Source organism: Schistocerca cancellata, chromosome 5 (assembly GCF_023864275.1).
Source record: "Schistocerca cancellata isolate TAMUIC-IGC-003103 chromosome 5, iqSchCanc2.1, whole genome shotgun sequence".
Classification (NCBI taxonomy): domain Eukaryota; kingdom Metazoa; phylum Arthropoda; class Insecta; order Orthoptera; family Acrididae; genus Schistocerca; species Schistocerca cancellata.
In genome coordinates this window covers 427100934-427119183 of record NC_064630.1, presented here as the reverse complement: position 1 = coordinate 427119183, position 18250 = coordinate 427100934, and the positions used below count along the sequence as shown (strand labels likewise).

General features: G+C 39.2%; 1 protein-coding gene across 1 annotated transcript in view; it reads right to left on the bottom strand.

Annotated features, from left to right (window-relative positions):
• Window positions 1-10806: 10806 nt before the first annotated feature.
• Window positions 10807-18250, bottom strand: part of LOC126188281 (cytosolic non-specific dipeptidase) — a 178521-nt gene continuing 171077 nt past the window's right edge. The window contains exon 9 of the mRNA XM_049929865.1: window positions 10807-10962. Within this exon, the coding sequence (XP_049785822.1) occupies window positions 10918-10962 (45 nt within the window). The 3' untranslated portion in view covers window positions 10807-10917. The remainder of the gene's footprint in view (window positions 10963-18250) is intronic.

The window sequence follows — 18250 nt, the reverse complement described above, 5'->3', positions numbered from 1 at the left end:
AGTCCCTGGAATAAAAATATGGGAATTCGCTAACAAAGTAGTAGTTCAAAATACAGACATCTACAGACAAAGTGATTTGGACAGTCTTGTAGGATAGGCAGGGTGTGTAATTTGAGTTGTCTTGGAGCCTAAAGCAACTGCCACTTCAGAACGCTACAAGATGACAATGACTAGGCTGAAAGCCCAAATTTTCGTCAGGTTAGACTTTCACTTACATCACAATAACAAAATGCCCTACCACAGAATTCACTGCAAATCTGTGTGGACAGCGTTGCCTCATCCACTGTAAAATCTTGATTTAGCACCTTCAGACTTCCATCTCTTTGGGTGAATAAAAGAGGGACTAGATGGCCAACATTTTCTAGATTCAGATCCTGTATTCAAACCTATAAGCCACATCTGGATCAGGTTTTTACAATCCCCACATGCAGACTCTTGTTCATCATTGGCTAAAGTGCATAATGAATGAGGGTGACTGTAAGGAAAATCCAGATAGCTGTGAATAGGACTCGTACAACATAGGTTCTATCATTGACGTAGTGTTAAGGGAGGCTTTGAGACTTAGTCTCCCCTGTATTCGTGCTTAAAAAAGATTCAATAGTAATTCATAACAAAAATAAAAACAACTTTCTACTAAGAGTTCTAAATGTGCGAAAACATCAGTTTGGTAGCCTGTGCTGCACCCTGAATATTGGTGTGTCTGCCTGCTTGAGACTCGACTGCTCTCAGTCTCTGCCTCCCTTCCCTTAGCTGGCTGTGTGCGCCTGTGTTTTAGTGGCATTCTCGGCTCCCCTCCACTACCCCTCTTCCACGAAGGCTTGTGCGCTGCGTTTGCTAGCAGGTATCGAGACTAGTCTCTGGCACTTCTATGCTGGCTTTTAACACAGAAGTGAACAGTCACACGGTTTGTTTTCATAGTCATTCTTGTGTGATTTTAGTGCATATTTTCGTTGTGTCGCCAACATGAGTGAGCCAGCAACTGAACACATTATAGAATTTTTATTAAAAACGCCTTTTTCTACATTAATGTACGAAAAAAAGTGTGAATTGAAGGACAAATGACCTACTCCTATACTAGTGTAGTTTAAAGTGAAGCCAAACAAAAACGCACTTTTCAGACAACCTGGTGCAGTTAATAAGAGATTATATTGTTGTACATATCTTCTGTTTGGTGGTGAACAAGAATGGTGCAATGAGGGCATTTGTACAATAAAGAACTTTGACAGGAAAGCACAAAAGCATCAGATATCAAAACGTCACCTCCAGAACAAAGAATCATTTCAGTTATTGGGCAAAAGTCTAATTGAGCACGCCCTTTCTGAAGGCACTCATCTGAAAGCAATAAAATACAACGAACAAGTTGCATCCAACAGGAGAGTATTTGCTTGTCTTATACAGGCAACAGAACTAGCCTTTCGCGGTCATCGAGAAGACGAATCGTCCAGCAACAAAGGTAACTACATGGAATTTGTGGATTTACTAGCTCAAGGAGAGCAGTTAATCCGAGAGCATCTATCATCATTTTCAACCTTTAAAGGAACTTCTCCAGATATACAGAATGATGTAATAGAAATAATAACTCTGGCAGAAATGAGAAAATAACTGCGATTTAATTTCGATTCAGGCTGATGAAACATTAGACATGTCATGCAATAGTCAAATGATTATAATATTCAGGTACTGTATTGCAGACAAAATTGAGGAAAGATTAGTTGGATTTTACGTTGTTTCTGGAGATAAAACTGCCAAAGGTTTGTCAAACACTATTCATGCAGTATTGAAAGAATGAAATGTGGAAGGAAAAGTGGTTAATCAAACATATGATGGCGCTTCAGTAATGGCGGGCAGAGAAAGAGGACTACAACAATGCAGTTCTGTCCCTAAGCGCTGTTTATTCATTGTTACGCACACCAACTGAATTTGGTGCTGTTATGTATGTAACTCCAAAATCATATGACAAGTACACATGTTTGAAGTGGTCTTACTGCATTCCATTCGTTTTTCAGCAAATCATCAAAACAAACTGTACTGCTAACTGAGAAAGGATTTAAACTGCCACATGTAAGCAACTCTCGCTGGAACTTTCATTCCAGGGCTGTTTCAACAATATCTAGTCATTTCTCAGAGCTATACAGTGTTTTTAGTTATATAATTGATGATACAGACTCTCAGTGGGACCCAGAATCTTTGAGCTGTGCTGTGGGAATGAAACAACGGATGGATGATCCTATGTTTGTCTACTTGCTTCTAGTGAGGGTGCTTTGTTTATGTTGATTGTCTCTTTAACGTTCTTCAGTCAAAATCTGTCAGTATAACTGCTTGCCACGACGAAATAAGAACTGTTTTAAGAAACTTACAACAATTAAGAACGGAAACATTAATTGACAAATTCATTAAATGCAGCTTGTGTTTGAATGACAACTTATCATTCTGTGACAGTCAAAAGACATCTCTCAGGGCACTAACTTAAGAGATACTGGATTTGCAAACTGTTCAGATGAAAAGAAGATTTCAAGACTTTCCCCAAATTCAGTTTGTTGAACTTTTAAACAAAAAGTGTTTCCCGAACTATCAAAAAGAATTCCCAAAGTTGAAACTGCTTCAGTTATTAGAACATTATCCTTTTTTCAAACAAAAACAACTTGAAAATGAACTGTGTAACATATACACTGATGAGAAAAAACACTTATCTCCAAGAATCCTCTTGGAGTACGTTATCAACAATGATTTAGACTCTGTTTATGAAGAAACAACGAAGTTCCTGCATTTGGTTTGACCCTACCCACAACTACAGCAAACGTGAATGAAGCATGAGTACTCTTAAATGCATGAAGAATTATTTAAGGAATTCAATGTCCAACACCCGGCTGTCATGTTTGAGCACATTAGCAATAGAAAAGACACCACTTGGAGAGCTATCCAGTGATCAGATCTTTATAGACTTATTCGTGGAGAGAAACGACAGGTGCATTGCACTTGTGTACAAGAAAATATAAGTGCTTCTTCTCTTGCTGCTGGAGTTCTACAAATTTGTCATCGTTTCTTGAACCAGTTTATTATTATTATTATTATTATTATTATTATTGTTAGTGGCGGTGGAAGTGGTAGTTGTAGTAGTAATAGTTGTGGTTGTTTTATTTGATGCATTTTTGTTTCATTGCAGAGTCTCCCCAACCTTTACAACAATGCTATGTCACTGGGTTCCATACACGGAGATTATGATGTATATGTAATTCCCATATATATTTGAAATGTGTGCTTTCTCTTTTCTTTCTTTTCTATTTAAGCTGACTGAGGCACAGCAAAGTGTGGTAGTGTACAACTGGTTATGTCTATTCATTCATCCTGGGAATCAAGAACCTGGACAATTTTTGACAGTTATCAATGTCGATACTGGCATGATATCAGTCCCGGGAATTCCAAAACTTTTGAGAATGTTTTAACTTTTAGTTTCAAAATGTTGAAAACGCAGGATGGAATGTGACAATTTTATGAAAAGGAAAGTTGCTACTCACCATATAGCGGAGATGCCGAGTCGCAGATAGGCACAACAAAAAGACTGTCACAAATAAGCTTTCGGACAACAAGACCTTTGTCAAAGCATCTTGTAGATGCTTTGTCAGTATTGCTTCAGCTGCCAGAAACATCAGTCGTGTGTGTGTGTGTGTGTGTGTGGTGTCTATTTTTGACAGTGGTCTTGTTGGCCGAAAGCTTATTCGTGACAGTCTTTTTGTTGTGCCTATCTGCAACTGAGAATCTCCACTATATGGTGAGTAGCAACTTTCCTTTTCATGATATTGTTGATTTTAAGTTTAAATCTTTTGTGTGATTTCATATTTGCAGGTACAATTTTTCATTTATTTTATTAATTTTAGAGTTATATTAACATGCTGTGCTAACTGGCAATTGTAGATGTGTTAACTTCATCTGCTCTCATCACTGTTGGCATTACTCGTAAGATTTGACAGAAGTCTCCAAATAAAGAAAACAGTGCAGCTCATCATAGGGCTACTGGCTATTGTTGTTACACAAATGTGTGTAACATTTCAATTTTTATATATTTTATGGAAGTGCAATCTCGCATCACTTACCAGTGTTAGTTTGCTTTGAAACATTACAGATGCTGTACATGTGGTAGGCATAAATTATCAGTGTAGTAATTTAAAATTTTAGAGAGCATTCTGGAGCACAGTGATTGGTATAAATGCTAAAAATCAGATAAAAACAGTCTCAGTTGCGCTTCCAGATTTTTAATTTGTTTGCAACCAGTTTCGGCCCTTTCCTCAGGCCATCTTCAGGCTTTTGACTGCCATTGTGGCTGCTGGTGGCGGCAGTTGGAGTGAAATCCTTAAAAGTAAGGTTGTCACTGCTTACTTCTAAGGATCTCATTCCATCTGCCGCCACTAGGAGCCACAGTGGTGATCAAAAGCCTGACGATGGCTTGAGGAAAGGGCCGAAACTGGTTGCAAACAAATTAACAAATCTAAAAACACAATCGCGCCTCATCACTGCTAGATAGCAAAGGCATCGTTTTCATAGGGGTAGGGGGTTCATTTCATCATAGCTCAGCCAGTTAGCACAAAATATTTGTAAATTATAAATAGAAGCCTTAACTGTCCTATTATTGAAAAGCATATCAAAACCTGTACAATAGTTCCAGAGATAGGTTGCATATGCAGTCTGTCAAAAATCTAAGTTTATAATGACAAAAAATTATTTTTTGTGATATAATTACAATTTTTTGTTTTCTTCTTTACTTGTAGTGTGAAACCTCACTTCTTGCCCAATTTAATGATTCTAGGTCAACAGGAATTACGCTATAGGTTTTGTGTGCGTTTGAGAGTATCACAATACATGACATAACTAGCCATATCTTTTGATTGTGATGGTTTAGAAGCTTAAATTTTTTACACCACCTGTAGACCTTAGTATGTGATATAAATTTCAACTTGATATGTCTACCCATTCATGATAAAAAGGGGTCTCAACACTGACAGATGGACATACAACAAAGTGATCCTATAAGGGTTCCATTTTTACTAACTGAGGTACAGAACCCACCGAGATACAGAACCCTAAAAATGACAAAGTGAATAGCTAAAATCTTGCTCTATTCAAATGCAATATTATGATTTGTGTATCTATTGTAGTGTCCATTATTTTTGGAGTGATCATTGCCTTTCTGCAACAGCTGTTATAAAAATGGCCACAAGTGTAAATTTAAATAGAGTATTTTGTAGGAAGTCAAATAATTGTTCATTCACATTAATAAATGAAGTAGGGAATACCTAGATAGAGATGCTGGTAATATATGACATGTCACTTTAATGCCTGCAACACAGAGTTAAAATATTTGACTGCTGTCTACATTCAAAGGCACACTACATGTCTTGAATGGTGTTGTGGCCTAGCAGTATGTAGTCACTCTTTAAGAGGCAATATTGAGTGCCTGTATGTACTCAAGAGCTCCATTCCCATGTTATGCATGCGTCTGCTGGTGTGTCACAGTGCATGTGCATATCAAGTCACTACATCATATACAGCCTGTGGTTTAACCTCTGTATCTTTCAGTAAACTGACTGTAATAGAACCGAACGCAACACTGTCAAATAATGATAATAGTTCGCCTCTCCAATTTCAAGGTGATTGCCTTAGTAGTTACTGAGATATATTCCATATTTCATAAACAATAGCTTCCTAACATGCTGGTATGCCATTACAATATATCATAAAAAAATCTAGGTAAACACTTTATTTCAAAACACATCAGAAAAATGGAAATAAATGGATAATAGTGTGCACAGATAACCTTACCCATTATTCTGCTACCACTGTACCTACTGCTGGAGCTCCGGAAATTGTCAGCTTTCTTGCTAAAGATATAATTTTGAAGTGTGAAGCACCACATGTAATTATCTCTGATAATGGAAAAATCTTTCAGCCAAGATTGATGCCAGAAGTTGTAATAATAATCACTAGTGGATGTCATATGGATGACTGGCTCACTTCCTCCTCCTGGAAGTCTTTATTATTATTTATTTGTGTCTTCCTGAAGTTTATAGGACTTACTAATTGATGGAATATTGTAAATAGCTGTCCACCTGATTAGCTGAATGGTAACATGCTTGCCTCCCATGCAGTGGGGCTGGGTTCAATACCCAGCCAGGTTGGAGATTTTCACTGCTTGTGAACTGGGTGTTGTGTTATCCTCATCATCATTTCATCCTCATCACCAGCACGCAAGTTGTCTAATGTGGCGTTGACTGAAATAAGATTCACACTCAGTGGCTGAACTTCCCCAGGTGGGGCCTCCCGGCCGGCAATGCCCATACGACCATTTAATTTTCCTTTTTCTTTTTCATTTTTTTAAAAATAGCTATAACATTTAATGTGTGAGTAAATAGGAGCTCTTTTTGCTGAGGCAGGTAGTTCAACTCCATGTGTACTTAATAAACATGCATTCACTGTGAGTATTAGTCCTTGTTAATGACCTTTCCCTCTCAATTGGTCTGTGATTCAAGATTCAACATAGCATTGTTATGAAGTGAGCTGTTGCTCCAAAGTTTAGAAGGGGTGGAGAAATGAAAGTATCACAGAAATAGGCCTAGATGCAAGTACATAACGAAGATTGGTGATCACGTAGGATTCAGCAGTTATGCTGAAAAGAAAAGGTTTGCGCTGGCAAGAAAACAGGATTGGAGAAGAGAATCAGCCTTTGAAAGCAAGACAGAAACAACAATAATTCTATCAATGGGCACAGAAACCTGCCACCATGCACCAGATAGTTTCACACCAACATTCAAATATGCTCATTGGTACTTTTTGAGGAACAGTGATCCTCATCACATACACAATTTACAGACCAGCAGCAAATCATGAATACTGTCACTTTGGAAGAAAAAGTTTGTCACTGTATTGAAGACCTTTACACTAAGACTACCTGACCTTAAATGTCTGGATTTATTGCCCTGAAAATGAACAAACAGCTTGTTTATGAAACTGTCATCAGAAGGTACTGGTACTGTGACTGTGCTGTGCTCGAGGTTCGAGTTCTCCCTCGGGCATGTGTGTTTGTGTTGTTCTTAGCAAACGTTAGTTTAAGTAGTGTGCAATTCTAGGGACTGTTAGAAGACTACCATTGCACATGGAATTTCAACAAAGCTCACAATTCACCGCATTGTCCCCAGAACTGATCAGGGCACCCTGGTTTTGAACCAAGGGAAAGAACTGAAACAAAGACTTCGAAGGTTCTATAACAAGCTAGGCTGTGACTTCCTGGAGTTGCACCATAGGGTTGACAGCTACAGGGCCTCCCTAAATGGGTCAGGCATGCACTACACATCAGAGGCTGCTACCCAGGTAGATTGACTGTGTGTGCAGTGCACACAAGGTTTGTTTTAGATTAGGCGACTCTTTGTCCAGTCCACGTAACCACAGCTGTAGCAGACCAAGAAGAATAAGTGTAAGATCCAAAACAATGCCCCCCACAGGCAACACTTTTAAAATCATAGTAGCTAACTCCTTAAGCATTAACAACAAAATGCCAGAATTTGAAGCATGCCTGTTAAGCAGTGAAGGTCACATAATAATAGGTACAGAAAGCCGTTTGAAGTCTGAAATCCATAGCAGTGAGATTTTTGGGGAAATTTTAAGTGTATATCAAAAGAATAGGCTAATGGGAAATGGAGGATGTGTATTTGTCACAGTAGACAAGAGAGAAACTGAAGCTGCATGTGAGATCATTTGGGAAAGTCTCAGTATCAGGAGTGGAAATAAAATGGTAATTGAATCCTTCTATCATCCACCAGACTTGTCAAGTGAATCATTACTAAATGCCTTCTCTGAAAACTACCTAGAACAGACAGTTAAGAATGCTGCTCATAATGGAACTATGTTGGATTTAATGGTAAAAAACAAACTTGAAATCTTTGAGGAAGTCCTCACTGGAACTGGTATCAGCGACCGCGAGGCAGTTATAATAACAATGAATTCCAAAACACAAATGGCAACTAAAACAAGCAACCAGGAGCATGTAGAGGAACTGTGGCTCAAGTTTGAAAGAATAGATGACATGTACAGGGTAGATGTGTACCCAGTAGAAAAATTCATAATGGAAGGAATCCTCCATGTGGTACAGTCACTGTAAAGAAACTCATTCAAATTTTGAGGTGTGCCAGTGACATTGCAATTCTGTCAGAGACAGCATAGGACTTTGAAGTGCAGTTGAACAGACTAGACAGTGTTTTGGTAGAGAATATAAGATGAACAGAAGCAAAAGCAAAATAAGGGTAATGGAATGCAGTTGAATTAAATCAAGTGAAGCTGAGAAAATTAGTTTAGGAAATGAAACACTAAACATAGTAGATGAGTTTTGCAGTTTGAGCCATGATGGCTAAAGTAGAAAGGATATAAAAAGTGGACTAGTAATGGTAATAAAAGCATTTCTGAAGAAGAGGAATTTGTTAACAGTGAATATCAATGAAGTATTATGAAGTATTTTCTGAAGGCATTCATCTAGAGTGTAGCTAGTATGGAAGTGAAATGTGAACAATAAGCAGTTTATACAAGAACAGTAACCTAACCTAACGTAGTAGCTTTTGAAATGTTTTGTTACAGAAGAATGCTTATGATTAGGTGGGTAGATCACAATCCTCTCATTTTTCTTACTAATACCAAATTCTCTAGCTGGTTTTTTCCCCCTCCCTCTAACTTCATAGATGACCACACTTTAGCCTCCTGTTACGTTTAAATTCTTGGACACTGAGTTAATTACTGTTATCATACACTTATTCAGTTTGTCATCTAAACCTGTGGTTGGAAAGTATTCCTATATTATTAAAATAATCACCATTCTTTGTTTTCTGCAGATACCCCTCTACTCAGCTGACAGTTTCACTACCCATTAATTACTATTCCAAGTAACAGCCATAAGGAAAGGACATATGGCTACTCACCACATAGAAGAGTTGTTAAATCAGACAGGCACAATGAAAAGAATACTAGTTACTTATTTCATTGTGCCTGTCTGCTGCTCAACGCTTCCTCCATGTTGTGAGTAGCAAACTATTATTTCCATATTGTTGTTATCTGTATTCCATCCTAGACTATCCACTGTTTCATTATTATGCTTACTCCTATTCTACCATCATTTGATCCAGTACAAAAATTTCTGTCACTTCAATAAAAAAAAACTGCTATTGTCTAGCCATCTTGCCTCCGAAAATGCTCAAATATCTTTCTGCATACTTTCATTTAAATGTTCTAGTTTCCTACACTTCCTCAGTATTCTAACATATCACTTGCCTACCCAATACAACAGTGTTTTTCAACCTTTTTGGGTATGTGACCCCTTTCCAAGTAAAACTATTCTGGTGACCCCCAGAACCATAATAAAAACATATCAGCGATTTCAAAAGCAACGTGTTTAATTTTCTTTCTGTTGGTACTATGTTGATTGAGAAATCAAGGGGGGGGGGGGGGGGGGGGGGGGATGGAATATCGCTTAACAAAAGGAGAGTTGGGGTCCTCCACCAACAAATTGGTAAAATTTGATTTTGCTTAAAGTAGTTTTTGGTAACTGTCTTAGAGTTCAGGGTAAAAAATGTGTATTAATAAATAATAAGATGCCCATTTTAAGTTAAATCATTTTTATTGGTTTAAATAGTAAGGTATTGGCTGCTCTTATTCTTTTGTTAAAATGTGTTTGAAATACATTGCGACCTATATTGCTACAAAAAAAAATTGAATCTGCTGGAGTAATATATTTGCTGATTTCTGAAGTCATCTTATCCAGAGTAATATCATACTCCATTAAAAAAGAGCCCACATTTTGCTGTGCAGTTTGATGAATCTAATGATTTTTCAGATTGTGCTCAATTTATAGTATTTGTGCACTTTGAAACAGATGAAAGACGTTATATTTTTCAAAGCACTCCCTGCGAACACTACTGGCCAGTGTTTAGAAATCACTCACAGCTACGAGATTGACTCGGCAAAATTTATTGCCATTTGTAGTGATGGTGAGTAATCTGATTGCTTCCGAGTGCGACAACTCACAAGGTGCAAAGGCCTCCTCATATAGTGAAGAAAAATTATTAATTTCCTAAATTATAAAGGGCACCTCAACTTACGCTCCTATCTCACTTCACTTTTTTGTTCATTTAAGTTAATGAGGCTGATCAGTTGCAGAATCCTTCACTGGAGGAACACTGTATTTGAACCTTGACTAAATGGGGATTGTCTGCAGAAATCTGCTTGTGACATGAAATAAAGCAATAATTGAATAAATCAGAAATTACATGAGTTTGTGATGATCACCAATTAAAACTAATGTGGTGTGCTTCTATGTTCTTTCATTTGCTTATCTGCTTGAGAACTTCAAACTTATAGAGCAGAAATTGATGCTTTTATTAGGTCACAATGATCATTAGAAATTTTATACTGGTAATGTCAAAGTAGGCCAGAGACTCTCAAACTGCAGACTAAGTAGCTACATACATACCTGTCCCCATGATATTTTAACTACATACTTTAGTTCTCGAGATTTAACAATATATATCAAAAATTATCTTTTTGTTTAAATAAATACACTACATTCAGTAATCCATTTGTAGTTTTCAAAATCAAAATATTAGACAGATGAAAAATTTTGTCATACAAAGAAATAAAATACTTATTTTTGTCAGGTAAATGTGTGTTCAAATATTTTAAGAAAGTATAAAATTGGAAACAAACAATTTTAAGAAATAGGGCTCATTGTGTTGGGTCAACTATACAATATCTTACATAAAACACATTTAATAATTTGTTAATTAGTTACAATATACCTTTTATTCATTCAATAAAGGAAAAACAATAACATTATGCCATATAAAAACATATCTGGATTACACTCAAATAATCTGCTGTACGATATACTTAGAGCCTCGCTACTTCATACAGGTATGCTCCCAGCAGCTTTGTCTGAAAAAGAATATGATAGCTATTAAAACAAAGTAATTCTCAAGAAAAATTTGATGGAGTAGCTAAGTTATAATGCTATACTGCCGTAAACATTGTGTTAGTGCACACCCAACTCAGATGAGATCATCAGCATTTTGTTAGGAATTGCATTGAGTCTTTTACTCCTCTGCTCACAGAAATTCTTCACCTCTCTGGTTCTATCAATCAGATAGGAAGGGGTCAAATGTTTTGGATAGCACTTGGCCTAGCAACTTTAAGTATACCTATTGGAAGACTGGGCATACTGTGGCCATCCTACAGTATAAGGTCAAAATTTAAACATTACACACTTCCTCTAGCCTACGCGAATTGAGCAAATCAATTGGTTCTTTTGAATTCGATGTGGTCTACAGTGGGCCTTAGGTGGCTTATAAAAGTACCATTTGCTCATGGGCGATTCTTGGGTACCAAAAGTATCAATTGTGGGAATGGTGATTTCTACAATTTCTATTCATGGCAAATCATTGAAATTTTTGCCAATTGTACTTAATATAATGATCTCAAGGAACTTCAAAATCTTTTTAGATATCATTATCTGTTACCAAGATCCAGAGGTTCTAAGTTACCGTACTTGTGCAGGAAACCAGTGTTTAGCCATTTTTGCACCATGGGCTACAATTATCTGAATAACTAACTGTGGAAAATGGCTTAAATTTTAACTGTAAATTTTTTAGACTTTTATCTAGAAATGTCACTTTCCCATTTACGAAAATCTTTATCCCTTATCAAAATACAATCAGAAGATCATGATTTAAGGGTACCAATTAAGGTTATATTACACTTCTATAATTTCTATTCATGGCAAATCATAAAAAATTTTTAAACACATGTTCTTTAGATGATGTTCTCATGAAAAATTGGAACTTTTTTTGATATCATTATCCATAACCGAGATCCAGAGGTTAAATAAAAGTTACCAAAATTAAGCACATCAAATTTGCACATAACATCTGGTCTGAGACATAAATGTAGTTTTAACTGACATAGCAAATATATGGCAAGGGTTCTGAAGTTACCAAAATATGTTTTTAGTCACAATTTTTTAACAATAAAACTTTATGTTGCACCATCTCTGTATAACACTCATGCATGTTCTCTTGGCTTGGGAATTATTCCATGGTGCACTTTACAAAAAATTACTTTCTCATACAAAATTCTTTGTACTTGCAAATCAAAGAGCATATTTTTTGGTATACTGTAGGCTAGGCCTAAAAATGTCCATTTTTTTGTAAAGAAGAATTACATGAACATGCACTGGATGGGAGAGTATTTTATGTTAACCATATATTATGCATACTTATCTGTGGTTTAAACGTGTCGAAGTGTATAAATGAGAAGACAACCAGTTGAAAAATGCTTCTGTTGGAGCATAATAAAGGTGAACATTCTCCTTTAAAAGAATCTGACAGAAAACTGGGAAACTAGCTGCCCCATTCTCCCTTTCTCACCAAAAAATTTTGACATGCGAACATATTTCAACTTTTCTGTCCTGAAAGAGTGTAGCAGAGAGACAGTGACCATGCAAGGGTGAGGAGACAGTGATGGTTGTAGAGAGAAATTGGCAGTGAAAGAGAAAGAGAGATGGATGAAGGCAGTAGCAGTTGCAGTGGCAGTGGCAGCCAAAAAAAGAGGAGGTAGTGATGGTCAGTGAGAGATAGTGGCAATAAAAGAAAGAAAGAGAGAGAGAGAGAGAGAGAGAGAGAGAGAGAGAGAGAGAGATGGAGGGAGATTGTGGCAGTGGTAGCAAAAGAGAGAGGAGACCATACATAGGCTTAGGGGTGGGGGTGGGGTGGGGGTGGGGGAAAGGTGTCTGGACCCCCACCTCCACCCCCGCCCCCCCCCCACTTTCTGTTAGTTGATAGACGGATTCTATTGTAATTTTATGCCCAAATACACTCACATGCAGCTTCCATTTCTATCTCAGTGGATCTGAGTTTCTTGTTTACTTCAACAAATACGTCACCTATATTTCCCCCATTTCCCTATCCTTTTTGTATATGCTTCACTTTTCCGCAAAGATATGGATGCTGTCAACTTCACATTTTAGCTAGCTTTCTGTGCAAAGTATTATGTGAGCTCCGGTGCTTTTTAGGAGTGCTTTGAACTCTGACAAACTCATTGCAAATGTTTTAGCAGTAAACCACTAGAATTTTGAAACTCTCATCTGCGGGAGGTATTTCTTTGGATCTTACACTGATATTTCTGGGTTTCCCACAGCTACCATTACCTGTACTGGATGGAGAGTCACCTAATCTAAAAAACTCTTGTGTGCACCCTATTCAGAGTCAGCTACATGGATAGCTGCCTATGATATGTAGTGCACACCCGACCTACCGTATTTACTCGAATCTAAGCTGCACTCATATCTAAGCCACACCCGAAAAATGAGACTCGAAATCAAGGAAAAAAATTTTTCCCGAATCTAAGCTGCTCCTGAAATTTGAGACTCGAAATTCAAGGTGAGAGAAAAGTTTTAGACCGCCCCTCCAAATCAAAAAACAGTTGGTCCATTGTAACATGAAACACAATCGAAGTCGAATGGATGAAGATACAGCTACAGTAGTTTGGTTTGAGTCGTAAGCTTAACAGTTAAGCTTTACCAGGTATCCATTGCTATGTGTCAGGCACTCCGTCCGTATTTATACGGGTACCCTTCATTTTTTGCGTGCTTCATCTGGTTTGAATCGATTGCTTTTTTGCTTTGATCTGAAAAGTGCCATTCTCTTTGTTATAGGTGTTTATGTCACTCTAAGCTGAAAATGCAATATTGTACTGTCATGCATTGTTTGTTACATTCTGATAATGCGTGTTTACGACCTGTCGCCACTCGCGGCAACGCTTGCTTTTGTGTGCGCTACCGCGACTTACAATTAAAAAAAGAAAAAAAAGAGAGGAATTGTCTCATAAGCGAAACAATGGCAAGAGTCTGCTATTTGTTGTTACTTAAACTGCTGCTTTATTTGATAATGATCAACAAGAACCAAATAATAGACTGCGTATGATAGAAGATGTTCTGAACGAGAGTTTAGCGAAAATTTTTCTCCGTTTGAAAATCTTTGCAGATGACTCTTTAGTACGTTACATTCTGCACAGAAATTAGGGTCATCTTAAAAATCTAGTCAGTTGCTGAGCTTAGTTTCTAACTGTATCACTATTCAGCATAAGAATAATACGAATATAAACATGACATGATATGTATATTCTTCCACGTTTGCTGTTCTAGTTTCGTAGTTTATTAGGCAGACAGGATTTAAATGAAATAGCAGCAAACATGAAAGACTACATGGCATAATGTTTACATTCTTCTACCTTTTAATTTATTTACTGACGCAGAGGTTTTGGCGCCAGTATTTATCTTTGTGCCTGCAAAGCATACCTGTGTAGCGCGACATATATTTGACGGCAGAAGTTAGTTGTGGCGACACCTACCAACATTTTTCAGAACTTCCGCTTACTTTGCACTCAATTCTAAGCCGCAGGCGGTTTTTTGGATTACAAAAACCGGAAAAAAAGTGCGGCTTAGATTCGAGTAAATACGGTACTTAGGGAGACCTCGCAACTCTCAATTGTGTAGCATAAGTCTAGGAGCCCATAGCCTAGCTTGTCACAGAAACCTCAGAGTTTCTGGTTCAAGCCTTCCACTTGATTCAGAAGCAGGGGTAACAATGCTGCAGAATGTGACCTTTGTTGAAACTCTGTAAGCACGGCTGGTATTCTCAACCTTTTCTTGTAGTTACTGGAATGATCCAAGTATGACATCAGAGCCCAGACAACAGGCATTGTTTGTTGCAATGTGTACCACACAATCTGCAGAGGATTGCTCCCTGTCACCTAAGTGGCTGCCGGAATAGTCTCTTCAATACGCTGAATGAGACCTCCAGGCATACTCACTAGGTGTATGTGGTTTACATGACTGTGGTCCGCTATGAAGGGAAATTCAGTAAGTGTTACATATGTTAATAAATTTTCAAAATTTGACTCATTCTTTTTATTGGAACAGTATAAGTTTTACTATTGGTTCTTTTTAATTTGAAACTGTCTATGAGAATTGATATGGAATTAGTAGCACAAGCATAATCATTCAGCATGAAAGTATTGATTTTGATTTCATGAGTCCTATAAGCTTTTGTTACGTCTGTCTCCGTTCTTACTTCTGTAGACGTGCAACATGTAGCAGTAGACAGCTAATGGGGTGCTCAGTAGGTGCAATTATCAACACTGCTTGGAGCATACACAGATATGTAATGCATGATTAAATGGCAGCACTGTGTAAGCTTGGCAAATTCCTTCACAATGCCATCATTCGTGACCAGTTAATATGCTGGGAGCTTGTGGGCAGAAATTGCTTGGAAAAAAGAAAAAAAATCTTCTTGGTTTTCAAGCCGCATCAGTTCCAACAAAATGCTCAAGCTCTTGATGGCTAGCTCTGCCATTGTCATCAGGAGTAAAATTACTCATTGCTGGGGCTGGCACCATTTCCCACTTTGGATGTCAAAAGGAAGCAATGCTGGATGCTTAATGCTTGTAGGGATATGGGAGCTGCAGTTTCAAGCGTGACGCTCCCGCCTCTTGCACCGCCTTATGTCACTTTGTCCCGCGTTGGGCTAGAGTTTCTATGAGCTGCCCAAACAACGAGGCCATTGGTCCCATGACCCAAGGTGGCAGAAACTAAGGGAGGAGTGACACTAACAGCACAGCCCAGTGATTGGGAAAAGAAAATGAGCAAAGTGGCATCAGGAACACTGGGATTGGAGGAAGAGTAAAGAACAGCAGTGAGGGAGGGTTGAAAGCAGTGGCTGCCCCAGATGTGCAATGTGTGATGGGGCACCAGCCCAACCACTGACCCATCCTGAACTCCATGCCATACCATGATTGCAAAACTACGGAAACACCACCAGGGAAAAAAGACAACAGGGGACAATATGGCAAAAAATACCAGACAAAACAATGGGAAAGTGGGGGGGGGGGGGGGGGAGGAGGAAGAAGAAACCTTGCCGAGGTGGAGGTGAACCATCTCCATTGCTAACTGCGGGACTTGAATTCTGGAAGGAAATTCAGTGCTTAAATCTGGGAGGACAAACCACTTTCACGAAGAAAACTGAGGATGCGTGTGACCATGCAATGGCCATTCCTAACAGCCATGCAAGGAAAAAGAGAGGGCCTATTTAAAGAGCCAAAAGTTGGGGGTAGTGCAGCAAGATATGGATCACTGTGAGGGGGACTTGCAACTACAAGGGGGGGGGGGGGGGCGGCATCTCATCTCGGAGGCAGATGGAAGAAAGCCACTTGCCAGGACTCATATTAATTGCACAAAGTTTATTAAACAGGGAGGGGCCTCACCCAAGAATTGGCAGGATACGTGGCTGCCCTCCCCAGACAGATGATCAGCAAACTCGTTACTTGGGATACTTATGTGGCCAGAGGAATCAAACAAACAATAGCACAGTCAAAATCAGCGATAACGTTTGTGGATGGGAGATTCCAGAGAGTTGCAGGAAAAACACTGTGCAGCAGTGTGAAGGCCACTCATTGAGTCCATACATAACAAAATGGTATGAGGTGAATGAGGGCAGTATGGGTGAATGAGGACAGTTTAATAAAGAAAAAGACCATCAGTTTGTTGAGGAGAAAATATGGGGAACAAGACAAAGAGGGGAAGACAGAAATCGTGGCTGAGAGAATAGAGGTGGAGCCAATAAGTCAACCCACCTGAGGGTGGGCAGCGGGTGGGTTACATCCCAAAGCCACAGAAAGAATAGGATAGGAGGCTTGAGCAAGGATAGGTTGGATAGTGATGGCATAGGAAACAAGGAGCTGGGACCACCAAACCGAAAGGGAGGGAATCCCAGTGTCAACCAGAAGACTATCGACAGAGCTAGTGTGAAAGGTACCAGTGGCCATATACCAAGATGGTGGACTGGGTCCAAGAGGAACAGTATGGAACGGACAGCTAAGCCACAAACATGACAATCATAGCCCAGACAGGACACAACTAAGCCCAATAAAGCTGAAGAAGAGTTGAATGATCTGCACCCCACAAGGTGTGGGCGAAGGAAGGACACTGAGTTTACGGAAACAGTCAATCTTTAGAAGGCGGATATGGGGCAACCAAGTAAACTTGTTGTCAAAATGAAGACCCAAGAAACACAACTGGAGAACCACGGTCAGGTATTGCGCTTCACGGTACAGCTCTGGATCGGGATGGACTGTAGCACGGTGGCAGAAATGCACCACCCATGATTTAAGGGGAGAGAACTGTAAAGCATGAGAGAGTCCCTGTGCCAGCACTCCAGATGGCACCCTGGAGCTTTTGCTCGACAGAGGAGTTTTTGCTCTGCAGAAGCCTCTGTGTGGGAACTAGCCCAGATACAGAAATTATCCACATACAGAGCAGGGGTGACCAATGATCTGACTGAGGTCAAGAGTCCATTAATTGTGATAAGGAAAAGAACACTTAATACAGAGCCCTGTGGAAATCTGTTCTCCTGGGAGAGATGAGAATGGTGCTAACCTGAATTCTGAACAACCAGTGGGACACGAGGTGACAAATAAAAACTGCGAGTGGCCCAAAGACCCCACTCATGGAGCGTAAGTAAGATGTGATGGCGTCAAGCAATGTCATAGGCCTTACAAAGAACAGAGAAAATTGTGACAAGATAGTGGCGCCGAGAAAGGGCCTGCCGAATTGTGGTTTCCAAGTTAAGCAGTTGATTTATTAAGCACCATCTCTCCTGAAAACCGCACTGGTAAGGAGACAACAGGCCGCAAGATTCGAGGGCACAATAGAGCCAATGACCTATCATCTATTCAAATATAGGGGGTTTTTGGTCACAATGTCTTGGCTGGTAAATATCAGGGGAATGGATCCTTACCGGGCCTAAGAACTGTCCCTCCACTGATAGAGGAAACCTCATGGAGTCAAATGCAGTTAATCACCTGGAGGAGACATTGTCACTATGGATTCCTTACGAATGGAATTGGGGCCAGGGGCTGAATCATGGGGAGAGGAGAGGGCCAGAAGTAGTTCCCATTTAGCAGAAGGCGCCTGTAGGATTCCACCTGCCAACGAGTAAAATATAATACATAGCCCTCTGTTTACAGTGGAGGGAAGTGGCTGGACACTGTTGCAAAATGGGTCACAAGATGTTCCACGGGCAGTGCTTGATTCATACAAAAGCCACCTGTCAGGGCAAGGCCCAGGATGGACGATGGCCATTGGCAGCCTTGGATGGTGTGGAGCATAGTCCAC